The sequence below is a fragment of the Oncorhynchus mykiss genome, chromosome 16 (assembly GCF_057628025.1).
Source record: "Oncorhynchus mykiss isolate SJ-2025 chromosome 16, ASM5762802v1, whole genome shotgun sequence".
In the NCBI taxonomy this organism is placed as follows: Eukaryota; Metazoa; Chordata; class Actinopteri; order Salmoniformes; family Salmonidae; genus Oncorhynchus; species Oncorhynchus mykiss.
The window spans coordinates 67,039,330-67,053,774 of NC_143037.1; the positions used below are offsets into that span (position 1 = coordinate 67,039,330).

General features: G+C 43.5%; 1 protein-coding gene across 2 annotated transcripts in view; it reads right to left on the reverse strand.

Moving 5' to 3' along the window:
• Positions 1-14,445, reverse strand: part of LOC110492535 (deoxynucleoside triphosphate triphosphohydrolase SAMHD1) — a 33,987-nt gene that overhangs the window by 17,174 nt on the left and 2,368 nt on the right. For both annotated transcript variants that reach the window (XM_090203776.1, XM_090203777.1), the window contains one exon: positions 12,717-12,877. In XM_090203776.1, coding sequence (XP_090059902.1) covers positions 12,717-12,877 — 161 coding nt within the window. The remainder of the gene's footprint in view (positions 1-12,716; positions 12,878-14,445) is intronic.

The following is a 14,445-nucleotide window of genomic DNA, read 5'->3' on the forward strand; positions in this document are numbered from 1 at the left end:
TCTGAAAAGCAACTAGGCCAGTTTCTGTTGTGCCTTTTAAATGCAGGATAGGGCCTCAAAACCACATAGGCTGAATCCCAATTCTCCACGCTTTTCCAGAAGTGTGCACTTGCACACTTCCCATTATGGATTTAAAAGCATATGATTGGTGTAAGCATAGGCTATACACTTTGGGAGAAGGGTGGAACCTAAGCTTCCCTCAAAGAAAATGGACTAGATAAGTACTCCAGTGGCGGTTGGTGCCGTTTAAGATGAGGGAGGACACCGTTTTTTTAATGAGCATTACCTTATTTCTATTACAGCATATTGGATGACTATCATTCATATTTCATTCATTCAGGTCAATGTCACATCGATAAGTTTAGACTACTACATGATACTCAAATTTTCCCTATACTGTTAGGGATTTCAGCCATGTTCATACAAGCGACCACAGGAAACTTATTTGATCAGAGGTTAGTTTGTTTAATAAGGATTGTAACCCAGAGCATACATACACTCAGTTCAAAAGATGGTGTTTTCCCTTTTTATCCCTTACTGAGGTTCACCCCGCCCAGGGTGATGTCCCTTAACTTTATTCCCTTATAAGCTCATAATTAAGAGTTGCTAACACAAAGATGTTTCTGCTAGGCGGAGCTCCTTTTATGGCCTATGAATTAAAGTTTATTGTAGATGCACAGGTCAAGAAAAACATCTGTCTGACGCTCAAACATTTGAGTGACAGACAGCGGCACAATCAATACCGCCTTGCACACTCTTGCCTCCATCAGTGTGTTAAATCAGAGGGCCTGTTGTCTGGACCTCTGGCAGTCTATGGGGGTACCACAGGGTTCAATTCTCAGGCAGACTCTTTTCTCTGTGTATATATATAAAAATCAATGATGTCGCTCTTGCTGCTGGCAATTCCCTGATCCACCTCTATGCAGACGACACCATTCAGTATACTTCTGGCCCTTCTTTGGACACTGTGTTAACTAACCTCCAAACGAGCTTCAATGCCATACAACTCTCCTTCCGTGGCCTCTAACTGCTCTTAAACGCCAGTAAAACTAAATGCATGCTTTTCAACCGTTCGCTGCCCGCACCCGCCCGCCCGACTAGCATCACTACCCTGGACAGTTCTGACCTAGAATATGTGGTCAACTACAAATACCTAGGTGTCTGGCTAGACTGTAAACTCTCCTTCCAGACTCATATTAAACATCTCCAATCCAAAATCAAATCTAGAATTGGCTTTCTATTTTCGCAACAAAGCCTCCTTCACTCACGCCTCCAAACTTACCCTAGTAAAACTGACTATCCTACAGATCCACGACTTTGGCGATGTCATCTACAAAATAGCTTCCAATACTCTACTCAGCAAACTGGATGCAGTCGATCACAGTGCCATCCGTTTTGTCACCAAAGCCCCATATACCACCCACCACTGCGACCTGTATGCTCTAGTCGGCTGGCCCTCGCTACATATTTGTCATCAGACCCACTGGCTCCAGGTCATCTAGAAGTCTATGCTAGGTAAAGCTCCGCCTTATCTCAGCTCACTGGACACGATAACACCCACCCGCAGCAAATCAAATCAAATTTTATTTGTCACATACACATGGTTAGCAGATGTTAATGCGAGTGTAGCGAAATGCTTGTGCTTCTAGTTCCGACAATGCAGTAATAACCAACAAGTAATCTAACTAACAATTCCAAAACTACTGTCTTGTACACAGTGTAAGGGGATAAGAATATGTACATAAGGATATATGATGAGTGATGGTACAGAGCAGCATAGGCAAGATACAGTAGATGGTATCGAGTACAGTATGTACAAATGAGATGAGTATGTAAACAAAGTGGCATAGTTTAAAGTGGCTAGTGATACATGTATTACATAAGGATACAGTCGATGATATAGAGTACAGTATATACGTATGCATATGAGATGAATAATGTAGGGTAAGTAACATTATATAAGGTAGCATTGTTTAAAGTGGCTAGTGATATATTTACATCATTTCCCATCAATTCCCATTATTAAAGTGGCTGGAGTTGAGTCAGTGTCAGTGTGTTGGCAGCAGCCACTCAATGTTAGTGGTGGCTGTTTAACAGTCTGATGGCCTTGAGATAGAAGCTGTTTTTCAGTCTCTCGGTCCCAGCTTTGATGCACCTGTACTGACCTCGCCTTCTGGATGATAGCGGGGTGAACAGGCAGTGGCTCGGGTGGTTGATGTCCTTGATGATCTTTATGGCCTTCCTGTGACATCGGGTGGTGTAGGTGTCCTGGAGGGCAGGTAGTTTGACCCCGGTGATGCGTTGTGCAGACCTCACCACCCTCTGGAGAGCCTTACGGTTGAGGGCGGAGCAGTTGCCGTACCAGGCGGTGATACAGCCCGCCAGGATGCTCTCGATTGTGCATCTGTAGAAGTTTGTGAGTGCTTTTGGTGACAAGCCAAATTTCTTCAGCCTCCTGAGGTTGAAGAGGCGCTGCTGCGCCTTCTTCACAATGCTGTCTGTGTGAGTGGACCAATTCAGTTTGTCTGTGATGTGTATGCCGAGGAACTTAAAACTTGCTACCCTCTCCACTACTGTTCCATCGATGTGGATAGGGGGGTGTTCCCTCTGCTGTTTCCTGAAGTCCACAATCATCTCCTTAGTTTTGTTGACGTTGAGTGTGAGGTTATTTTCCTGACACCACACTCCGAGGGCCCTCACCTCCTCCCTGTAGGCCGTCTCGTCGTTGTTGGTAATCAAGCCTACCACTGTTGTGTCGTCCGCAAACTTGATGATTGAGTTGGAGGCGTGCGTGGCCACGCAGTCGTGGGTGAACAGGGAGTACAGGAGAGGGCTCAGAACGCACCCTTGTGGGGCCCCAGTGTTGAGGATCAGCGGGGAGGAGATGTTGTTGCCTACCCTCACCACCTGGGGGCGGCCCGTCAGGAAGTCCAGTACCCAGTTGCACAGGGCGGGGTCGAGACCCAGGGTCTCGAGCTTGATGACGAGCTTGGAGGGTACTATGGTGTTGAATGCCGAGCTGTAGTCAATGAACAGCATTCTCACATAGGTATTCCTCTTGTCCAGATGGGTTAGGGCAGTGTGCAGTGTGGTTGAGATTGCATCGTCTGTGGACCTATTTGGGCGGTAAGCAAATTGGAGTGGGTCTAGGGTGTCAGGTAGGGTGGAGGTGATATGGTCCTTGACTAGTCTCTCAAAGCACTTCATGATGACGGAAGTGAGTGCTACGGGGCGGTAGTCGTTTAGCTCAGTTACCTTAGCTTTCTTGGGAACAGGAACAATGGTGGCCCTCTTGAAGCATGTGGGAACAGCAGACTGGTATAGGGATTGATTGAATATGTCCGTAAACACACCGGCCAGCTGGTCTGCGCATGCTCTGAGGGCGCGGCTGGGGATGCCGTCTGGGCCTGCAGCCTTGCGAGGGTTAACACGTTTAAATGTCTTACTCACCTCGGCTGCAGTGAAGGAGAGACCGCATGTTTTCGTTGCCGGCCGTGTCAGTGGCACTGTATTGTCCTCAAAGCGGGCAAAAAAGTTGTTTAGTCTGCCTGGGAGCAGGACATCCTGGTCCGTGACTGGGCTGGATTTCTTCCTGTAGTCCGTGATTGACTGTAGACCCTGCCACATGCCTCTTGTGTCTGAGCCGTTGAATTGAGATTCTACTTTGTCTCTGTACTGACGCTTAGCTTGTTTGATAGCCTTGCGGAGGGAATAGCTGCACTGTTTGTATTCGGTCATGTTACCAGACACCTTCCCCTGATTAAAAGCAGTGGTTCGCGCTTTCAGTTTCACGCGAATGCTGCCATCAATCCACGGTTTCTGGTTAGGGAATGTTTTAATCGTTGCTATGGGAACGACATCTTCAACGCACGTTCTAATGAACTCACACACCGAATCAGCGTATTCGTCAATGTTGTTGTCTGACGCAATACGAAACATGCCCCAGTCCACGTGGTGGAAGCAGTCTTGGAGTGTGGAGTCAGCTTGGTCGGACCAGCGTTGGACAGACCTCAGCGTGGGAGCCTCTTGTTTTAGTTTCTGTCTGTAGGCAGGGATCAACAAAATGGAGTCGTGGTCAGCTTTTCCGAAAGGGGGGCGGGGCAGGGCCTTATATGCGTCGCGGAAGTTAGAGTAACAATGATCCAAGGTCTTTCCACCCCTGGTTGCGCAATCGATATGCTGATAAAATTTAGGGAGTCTTGTTTTCAGATTAGCCTTGTTAAAATCCCCAGCTACAATGAATGCAGCCTCCGGATGAATGTTTTCCAGTTTGCAAAGAGTTAAATAAAGTTTGTTCAGAGCCATCGATGTGTCTGCTTGGGGGGGGGATGTATACGGCTGTGATTATAATCGAAGAGAATTCTCTTGGTAGATAATGCGGTCTACATTTGATTGTGAGGAATTCTAAATCAGGTGAACAGAAGGATTTTAGTTCCTGTATGTTTCTTTCATCACACCATGTCACGTTAGTCATAAGGCATACGCCGCCGCCCCTCTTCTTACCAGAAAGTTGTTTGTTTCTGTCTGCGCGATGTGTGGAGAAACCCGTTGGCTGCACCGCTTCGGATAGAGTCTCTCCAGTGAGCCACGTTTCCGTGAAGCAAAGAACGTTACAGTCTCTGATGTCCCTCTGGAATGCTACCCTTGCTCGGATTTCATCAACCTTGTTGTCAAGAGACTGGACATTGGCAAGAAGAATGCTAGGGAGTGGTGCACGATGTGCCCGTCTCCGGAGTCTGACCAGAAGACCGCCTCGTTTCCCTCTTTTTCGGAGTTTTTTTTTTTTTTGGGTCGCTGCATGGAATCCACTCAGTTGTCCTGTTTGTAAGGCAGAACACAGGTGCTCCAGCAGGTATATCTCACTGGTCCTCCCCAAAGTCAACACCACCTTTGGCCACCTTTCCTTCCAGTTCTCTGCTGCCAGTGACTGGAACGAATTGCAAAAATCGCTGAAGCTGGAGACTTATATTTCCCTCACTAACTTTAAGCATTAGCTTTCGGAGCAGCTAACCGATCGCTGCAGCTGTACATAGTCCATCTATAAATAACCCCCCCAATCTGCCTACCTCATCCCCATACTGTTTTTATTTACTTTCTGCTCTTTTGCACACCAGTATCTTTACTTGCACATCATCATCTGCTCATTTATCACTCCAGTGTTAATCTGCTAAATTGTAATTACTTCGCTACCATAGCCTATTTATTGCCTACCTACCTCACACCATTTGCACACACTGTATATAGACTTCTTTATATTGTGTTATTGAATGTACGCTTGTTTATTCCATGTGTAACTCTGTTGTTTGTGTCGCACTGCTTTGCTTTATCTTGGCCAGGTCGCAGTTGTAAATGAGAACTTGTTCTCAACTAGCTTACCTGGTTAAATAAAGGTGAAATAAATCAAATCTAGCTGATATAGGGTGTAATTATTAGTCCAACAGTTGCAAACGAGAGTTTCAAATTAGACAAATTCAAGTATGTTTATCCTGTTTTGTTCAGTTTGCTTTCATTTAAGAAACATTTTTCAACAGAATCGGGCAGAATGAATACACCCCCGTTGACACGCAAACACAGTTCACTTTTATAGTAGCCACAGAAACAGCATGATTTGCTAGTTTTATAATTCCTTCTCGCATCTACACACTCTCGTCACACCTTTTCTTTTCACTTGTGGACTTCAGTGCACAACACATCAGCTGTCTGTAACCAACTTTCCAAGCCAAACCTTCATATCATAACTGCTACACAAGGCCTACATTGTTGTCGCCATATTAGCTAACGTCAGTCAGCATCACTACAAGAACAAATGCGTTAGTAAACCTGCTACAATAATGCGGTACAGTGTAGTCAGCAAGTAGTTCAGCAGTTACACCGGCTGTCCCCAGTGGCAATAAATTAATAAAACCAAAAGCTTATCTTGACTTGGAAGAATTCCAGTGTTGGACAGTCATAGCCAGCTAGCTAACATAGCATCCCTCTGTTTGAGCCAGGTGTTTGAGTAACTAAACTAGCTCGATGCATTTGCTAGCTAAGAAAGGGGAAAAAATTACAACAGAATATAACTAGCTCTCTCTCACACACACTTCTATCATTTTTTGAAGAAATTAATTTGGTTCAAAACTGTTAAACTATTGTTGCTCTCTTTTTGAGTCAACTACTCACCACATTGTATGCACTGTAGGGCTAGCTATCTGTAGCTTATGCTTTCAGTACTAGATTAGTTCTCTGATCCCTTGATGGGGTGGACAACATGTCAGTTCATGTGACAAGAGCTCTGATAGGTTGGAGGAGATCTTCAAGGAAGTTGTCATAATTACTGTGTAAGTCTATGGAAGCGGGTCAGAACCACAAGCTTTCTAGGTTTTGTATTGAAGTCAATGTACCCAGAGGACGGAAACTAGCAGTCCTCCGGCTACACCATGGTGCTACCCTACAGAGTGCTGTTGAGGATACTATAGACTTTCATAGCAAAACAGTATGTTTGAAACAATTTTATTCAGTGACGTGAATATATTTAGACGGATAATGTTTCACTATTTACATTTCTGAAATTCAATGAGGAGGATGGTCCCCTTCCTCCTCTGAAGTACTCGTGCCTATACATAAATAGATAAAATAATTCATAATACTACACCAGAGAACATGATTTTGGCCACAGGGGATCATTCGCATCTTTCAAAAATGAGCTGTGGATTGTTTCAAGAGCGCAATTTGGGCAGTGCACTTGGCAAATAGCCTACGAAGGCCTTTCAGCATTATTTGCAAATCCAATAGTAGGAAAAACAATGTTTAAAAAGCAAATGGCTATTGCTTTAAAAGAGAAGGCAAAGAAAAGACTAATATGTATTTTAGTTACAAAAATTCTCAACTTAAATGAGCAAACAGTAGCCTGTCTTATTTGCACCAGCGGAGTGCAACGGCCATAGCCCCGGTGAGTGCACTCTCTTTATCGTTGGAAAAGAACCACTGGAACGGAACGTCTTCTGGGTGGACAATACTTTCCTGCGGGCCAGATTTATGTCATATAATACAATTTGTGCCTCCCCTTTTCATAGGCTGGATAATCAATGGAGACGGGGTGCACCGGAGGTTCATTTCGAGTCTCATAGCAAAGGATCTGAATACAAATGTAAATAAGGTATTTCTGTTTTGTTATTAAAAAAACAAATTGCACAAATGTCCAGAACCTGTTTTTGCTTTGTCATTATAGGGCATTGTGTGTAGATTGATGAGGGCTAAAAAAACGATTTCATCAATTTTAGTACAAGGCTGTAACGTAACAAAAGGAGTCTGAATACTTTCAGAATGTAGTCGCCTTCAAGAAGAGGTCGTTTTTAATGGTCTGTTTGTCAGTGTCAGCAGAGTAGGCTACTAATTTGTCATATGAAAAAATATGTTGCCTGCGTCTCCAGTCATATAGTGTAGTAGAATTGCATGAAATGTGTTAATAAAAAGACCACATTTTTTCCATGCTAAGAAAGGAGAAGAAACGTCTCTGATTACCACCCCAACAGATCATGCAATCTCTATTGCACTCCACACTGCCCTTTCCCACCTGTACAAAAGGAACACCTGTGAGAATGTTATTCATTGACTCCAGCTCAGTGTTCAACACCATGGTGGCCACAAAGCTCATCACTAAGCTAAGGACCCTGGGACTAAACACCTCCCTCTGGATCCTGGACTTCCTGGCGGGTCGCCCCAGGTGATAAGGGTAGGTAACAACACATCTGACAAGCTGATCCTCAACACAGGGGCCCCCTCAGGGGTGCGTGCTCAGTCCCCTCCTGTACTCCCTGTTCACTCATGACTGCATGGCCAGGCACGACACAAACACCATCATTAAGTTTGCCGATGACACAACAGTGATAGGCCTGATCACCAAAAACAACGAGAAAGCCTATAGGGAGGAGGTCAGAGACCTGGCCGTATGGTGGCAGGACAACAACAGCTCCCTCAATGTGATCAAGACAAAGGAGATGATTGTGGACTACAGGAAAAAGAGGCTCGAGCACACCCCCATTCTCATAGACGGGGCTGCAGTGGAGCAGGTTGAAAGCATCAAGTTCCTTGGTGTCCACATCACCAACATGATCCAAACACACTAAGACAGTTGTGAAGAGGGCACGACAAAATCTTTTCCCCCTCAAGAGACTAAAAAGATTTGGCATGGGTCCTCAGATCCTCAAAAGGTTCTACAGCTGCACCATCAAGAGCATCACTGCAAGGCACTACAGAGGGTAGTGCGAACAGCCCAGTACATCACCGGGGCCAAGCTTCCTGCCATCCAGGACCTCTATACCAGGCGGTGTCAGAGGAAGGCCGTAAACATTTTCAAAGACTCCACTCCAGCCACCCTGGTCATAGACTGTTCTCTCTGCTACCGCACGGCAAGCGGTACCGAGTCAAGTCTAGGTCCAAGACGCTTCTAAACAGCTTCTACCCCCAAACCATAAGACTACTGAACATCTAATCAAATGGCTACCCAGACTATTTGCATTGCCCCCTCTCCACACCACTTCTACTCTGTTGTTATCATCTATGCAGTCACTTTAATAACTAACCCTATATGTTCATATTACCTCAACTAACCGGTACCCCACTGTATATAGTCTCGCTATGATTATTTTACTGCTGCTCTTTAATTACCTGTTACTTTTATTTCTTATCAGTATTTTTTTTAACTGCATTGTTGGTTAGGGGCTCGTAAGTAAACATTTCACTGTAAGGTCTACACCCGTTGTATTCGGCGCATGTGACCAATAAAATTCTATTTGATTTGCACTACATGCTCATGCAAGCATTGTTCAGAACTGTCCGTTTTGCTAATAGCGATTGAGTTACATTATTAGCCTAACTTATGACTAAAATCTACTCAACACATTAGGAATAGAAGACTGTTTTACATTAGTCTGATAGATGCATGCATGCAATCGTTCACTATTAGAAAAAAAATGGCTTCCTCAAACTCACATTCCGCCTATGCATACACCCATACTCTACGGCAGGGTTTTCAAACTTATTGTGATAACAAATTTATCAAGGGCCCCCTCATAATCAGAACACAAAATTGATGGGCTACCCCGGCAAACGCTGGGCCAAGTGTGTGCCGCCCTATGGGACTCCAAATCATGGCCGGATGTGATGCAGCCTGGATTCAAACCAGGTACTGCAGTGACGTCTCCTGCACTGAGATGCAGTGTCGTAGACCACCATGCCACTGGGTAGCCATTCAAGGAGTACTACTATAACTTCTGCAGTTTACGCTACATTTCTGCAAAACCATACATTTTGTCATGGGGCAGAGAGAAAACGTTGCAGTTTTAAAGATAAAATTACAGTGCATTTATGTACATAAATGGGGGAGATACAATAAGGATTTAGTTGATAAGTATTGTGGATACCAATATCCCTGATGTTTCCCAGGGTTAATAAGAACATACATTGTAGATTAATAATATTACACAGATGCATTGGCCAAAATGTGTTTCATCTGTTGTTAGTAATACTGCTTTTTTAATTTTTAATAAAAAATAAATGTGTGCCTTCAGAAAGTATTCACACCCCTTGACTTTTTCAAAAAATTTTGTGTTACAGACTATTTACAAAGTAGATTCATTTTGATCCCCCCCCCCCCCCTCCTCACTGGCCTACACACAATACCCCATAATATCAAAGTGGAATCATGTTTTTCAATTTTTACAAATTCATTAAAAATGAAAAGCTGAAATGTATTGAGTCAATAAGTATTCCAACCACTTTGGTATTCAGGAGTAAAAACGTGCTTAACAAATCACATAATAAGTTGCATGGACTCCGTGTGCAGTAATAGTGTTCAACATGATTTTTGAATGACTAGCTCATCTCTGTACCCCACACATACAATTATCTAGTGCATTTGGAAAATATGCCAGTGTCTTTTACCACATTTTATGACGTTACAGCTTTATTCTAAAATGGATTAAAACGCCCCCCCATTCACTAATCTACACACAATACTTCATAATGACAAAGCAAACACAGGTTTAGAAATGTTCGCTATTTTTATAAATACACCTTAAATATCACATTGACAAATATTCAGACCCTTTACTCAGTACTTAGTTGAAGCCCTGTCGGCAGCGATTACAGCCTTAAGTCTTCTTGGCAATGACGCTACAAGCTTAGCACACGTGTATTTGGAGAGTTTCTTCCATTCTTCCCTGCAGATCCTCTCCAGCTCTGTCAGGTTGGAGGAGAAGGGTTGCAGCACAGCTATTTTCAGGTCTCTCCAGAGATGTTGGATTGAGTTCAAGTCCGGGCTCTGGCTGGGTCACTCAAGGACATTCAGAGACTAGTCCCGAAGCCAATCCTGCATTGTCTTGGCTGTGTGCGTCGGGTCGTTGTCCTGTTGGAAGGTGAACTTTCACCCCAATCTGAGGTCCTGAGTGCTCTGGAGGAGGTTTTCATCAAGGATCTCTCTGTACTTTGCTCTGCTCATCTTTCCCTCGATCGGGACTAGTCTCCCAGTCGCTGCTTCTGAAAAATATCCCCACAGCATGATGCTGCCACCACCATGCTTCACTGTAGGGATGGTGCCAGGTTTTCCCCAGATGTGAAGCTTGGCATTTCAGGCCAAATTGTTCAATATTGGTTTCATCAGACCAGAGAATCTTGTTTCTCATTATCTGAGAGTCCTTTAGTTGCCGTTTTGGCAAACTCCATGCAGGCTGTCATGTGCCTTTTACTGACGAGTGGCTGGCGTGTGGCCACTCTAGCATTAAGACCTGATTGGTGGAATGCTGCAGAGATGGTTGTCCTTCTGGAAGGTTCTCCCATCTCCACAGAGGAACTCCAGAGCTCTGAAAGAGTGACCACCGGGTTCTTGGTCACTTCCCTGACCAACGCCCTTCTCCCCCGATTGCTCAGTTTTGCCAGCTCTAGGAAGAGTATTTGTGGTTCCAAACAGCTTCAATTTAAAAAAAAAAATGGAGACCACCATGTTCTTGGGGACCTTCAATGCTGTAGACATGTTTTGGTACCCTTCCCCAGATCTGTGTTGACACAGTCCTGTCTCGGAGCTCTACGGACAATTCCTTCGACCTCATGGCTTGGTTTGTTAGACCTTATATAGACAGATATCTGCCTATCCAAACATGTCCAATCAATTGAATTTACCACAGGTGGACTCCAATCAAGTTGCAGAAACATCTCAAGGATGATCAATGGAAACAGGATGCACCCAAGCTCACTTTCTAGTCTCATAGCAAAGGGTCTGAATCCTTAAGTAAATAAGGCGTGTTTAAGAAATTTGCTAAATATTCTAAAAACCTGTTTTCGCTTCGTCATTATGGGGTTTGGTGTGTAGACTGAAAAACTATCCATTTTAGAATTAGGCTGTAATGTAACAAAATGAGGAATAAGTCAAGGGGTCTGAATACTTTCTGAACACATGTATAAAGGTCCCTCAGTCGAGCAGTGAATTTCAAAACATATTAAACCAAAGACCAGGAAGATTTTCCAATGCCTCGCCAAGGGCACCTACTTGTAGATGAGTAAAACAGTCACTACACACAATCACTACAAAGACACAGGCGTCCTTCCTAACTCAGTTGCCGGCGAGGAAGGAAAGCGCTAAGGGAATTCACCATGAGGTCAATGGTGACTAACAGTTAGAGTTTAACGGCCGTGATAGGAGAAAACGGAGGATGGATCAACAACATTGTATTTACTCCACAATACTAACTGAATTGATGGAGTCAAAAGAAGGAAGCCTGAATAAAAATATTACAAAGCATCCTGCTTGCAGTAAGGCACTAAAATAAAACAGCCAAAAATGTGGCAAAGAAATGTACCCTATGCCCTGAACACAAACCATTATGTTTGGGGCAAATCCAACAGTACAACTCTTAATATTTTCAAGCATGGTGGTGGCTGCATCATGTTATGGGTATTTTTTCATTGCAAGGACTAATGATAAAAATACACTGAATATAGCTAAGCACAAGCAAAATTCTAGAGGAAAACCTGGTTCAGTCTGCTTTCTACAGACACAAATTCACCTTTCAGCAGGACAATAACCTAAAACACAAGGCCAAATATACCGTACACTGGAGTTTTTTTTTACCAAGACAACATTGAATGTCCCTGAGCGGTCTAGTTACAGTTCTGACTTTAAAAAATACATTTAAAAAATAATTATTATTTATTTATTTTTTTTTAAATCAGCATGAAATTCTAATAGCAAGACTTGAAAATGGCTGTCTAACAATGATTAACAACCAACTTGACAGAGCCCGAAGAATTAAAAATAAACCACCAACATGCTTCATTGACAAAAAATTACAATTAATCAATTTTAACCCCACTTTGTAAACAACAAAATGTGGAAAAAGTGAAGGGGTGTGAATACTTTCTGAAGGCACTGTATATTCAGAAATCTAACCCTACCCTATGGCAGGGGTGGGCAACATACAGCCCGCGGACCGGATCACATTCAATCCTGCCCAGGGGAGGTTTGAGATAAAAATGTGTTTTATTTTTGCTTAAGGGGGGGTTATTAATTTGGGGTAAAACATTTTTTTTTATTTTTTTTTTACCCAGGCCACTCTTGAACATCTAAAAATCTGTGCGGCCCTCAATACGAAATTATTACCCAACCCTGCCCTATGGAGTACTCAAGCACACACACACACACACTTGTACCCTATGGAGTGCTCAAGCACCCACAATCATACCCTATGGAGTGTTCGAAGCGGTTGTGGGAGGCCCCAGGGAAGACGAAATATGCTCCTCCCAGCTGCTTGATGTGGCGGAGCCTCTGGAACTGAGGGGTGTCCATGATACGGACCAGCAGAGGATGCATCTCTACATGGCCATGGATGGGGTCATTAAACACCTACAGGAGACAATAATACACGTTATTGCTGATACTCTTACGGACTCTACTAATAGTCTTCCTCTTTCTCTCTCGGGAATAGATGGCGGTACATATTGTCATGACTGTCTTGATCAGGTCAGGTTACAGGAGACCACAACCGTACAGATTATCTCTCAACCACAGAGGGAGCTGTGGGTCTGAAGACATGGGGGGGGTTTACGGCCCCACGCCCCTTGTAAATCTCAGGCCACAGACAAATTCCTTTGTCCTGTCACTATGGAGAACCAGCCTCAGAACATTAAAAACATGAAATAAAGGGAACAGACTCCTAGGCCAAAAGGGACACTGACACCGGGAGGACGAGCAGGGAGGTGTGCAGGAGAAGTGCATCCTCGAACAGCTGAAGGCCTACGCAGAGAATCGCCAGAGATCATTCCCACGTAATTACATCATTATATTCTGACCCATAAGAGCGGCAGTTTGAGGCAAGGTTAGGGTCAGAATAGCATAGCTGACAAATTCACCCAAATGTATATTTCTCGTGTACTCCTTTTTCTCTTTTGAAACTCCCATTGTGGGTAACGCGCCATAGTGTGTTGGCCCATTATACTAAGTTCTAATCAATAGCCTATAATGTGTTTTGTCTATGTGTATCTTTTATCATCCTTTTAGCTTTTTAGTAAATAAATATTAAATTAAGATTGGTGTGGTACGATTTCATTGGTGAGACCCGGGTCCGTGCAGATGCAAGGGCTATACGACGTTCAGATTATGAGACTGATAGAGGAAACTGGTTAAAGCGGCTGTTGTAAAATCAATATTCTTTGAGTTAATTTGGGAAATAGAAACTCAATAAAAACTAGTTTTCCCATGGTGCCCCAGTTAATTAGTTAACAGGGTAATGAGTTAATCATTGGTTAACAGGTTAATGAGTTAATAATTGGTTAACAGGTTAATGAGTTAATAATTGGTTAACAGGTTAATGAGTTAATAATTGCTTGATTCAGTTAATCACGTAATTAAAAACGTGTAATCATTCGATGAGCAACAGTCATCACATTAACCAATACAACGTCACGACAATATCTTGAAAGCCTGACAATACAGGAAATGCTGATGTCTTATATAAGGGCAGCAGTAACCTAGCGGTTAGAGCATTGGGCCAGTAACAAAAAGGTTGCTGGATCAAATCCCTGAGCTGACAAGACAAAAATCTGTCGTTCTGCCCTTGAACAAGGCAGTTAACCCACTGTTCCTAGGCAGTCATTGAAAATAAGAATGTGTTCTTAACTTCTTTGGGGTAGGGGGCAGTATTGGGTAGCTTGGATGGAAAACGTGCCCAAATTAAGCTGCCTGCTACTCAGCCGTAAAAGCTAGAATATGTATATAATTAGTACATTTGGATAGGAAACACTCTGAAGTTTCTAAAACTGTTTGAATGATGTCTGTGAGTATGACAGAACTCACATGGCAGGCAAAAACCTGAGAAAAAAATCCAACCAGGAAGTGGGATATCTGAGGTTTGTAGTTTTTCAACTCAGCCCCCATTGAAGATACAGTGGGATATTAGTTATGTTTCACTTCAA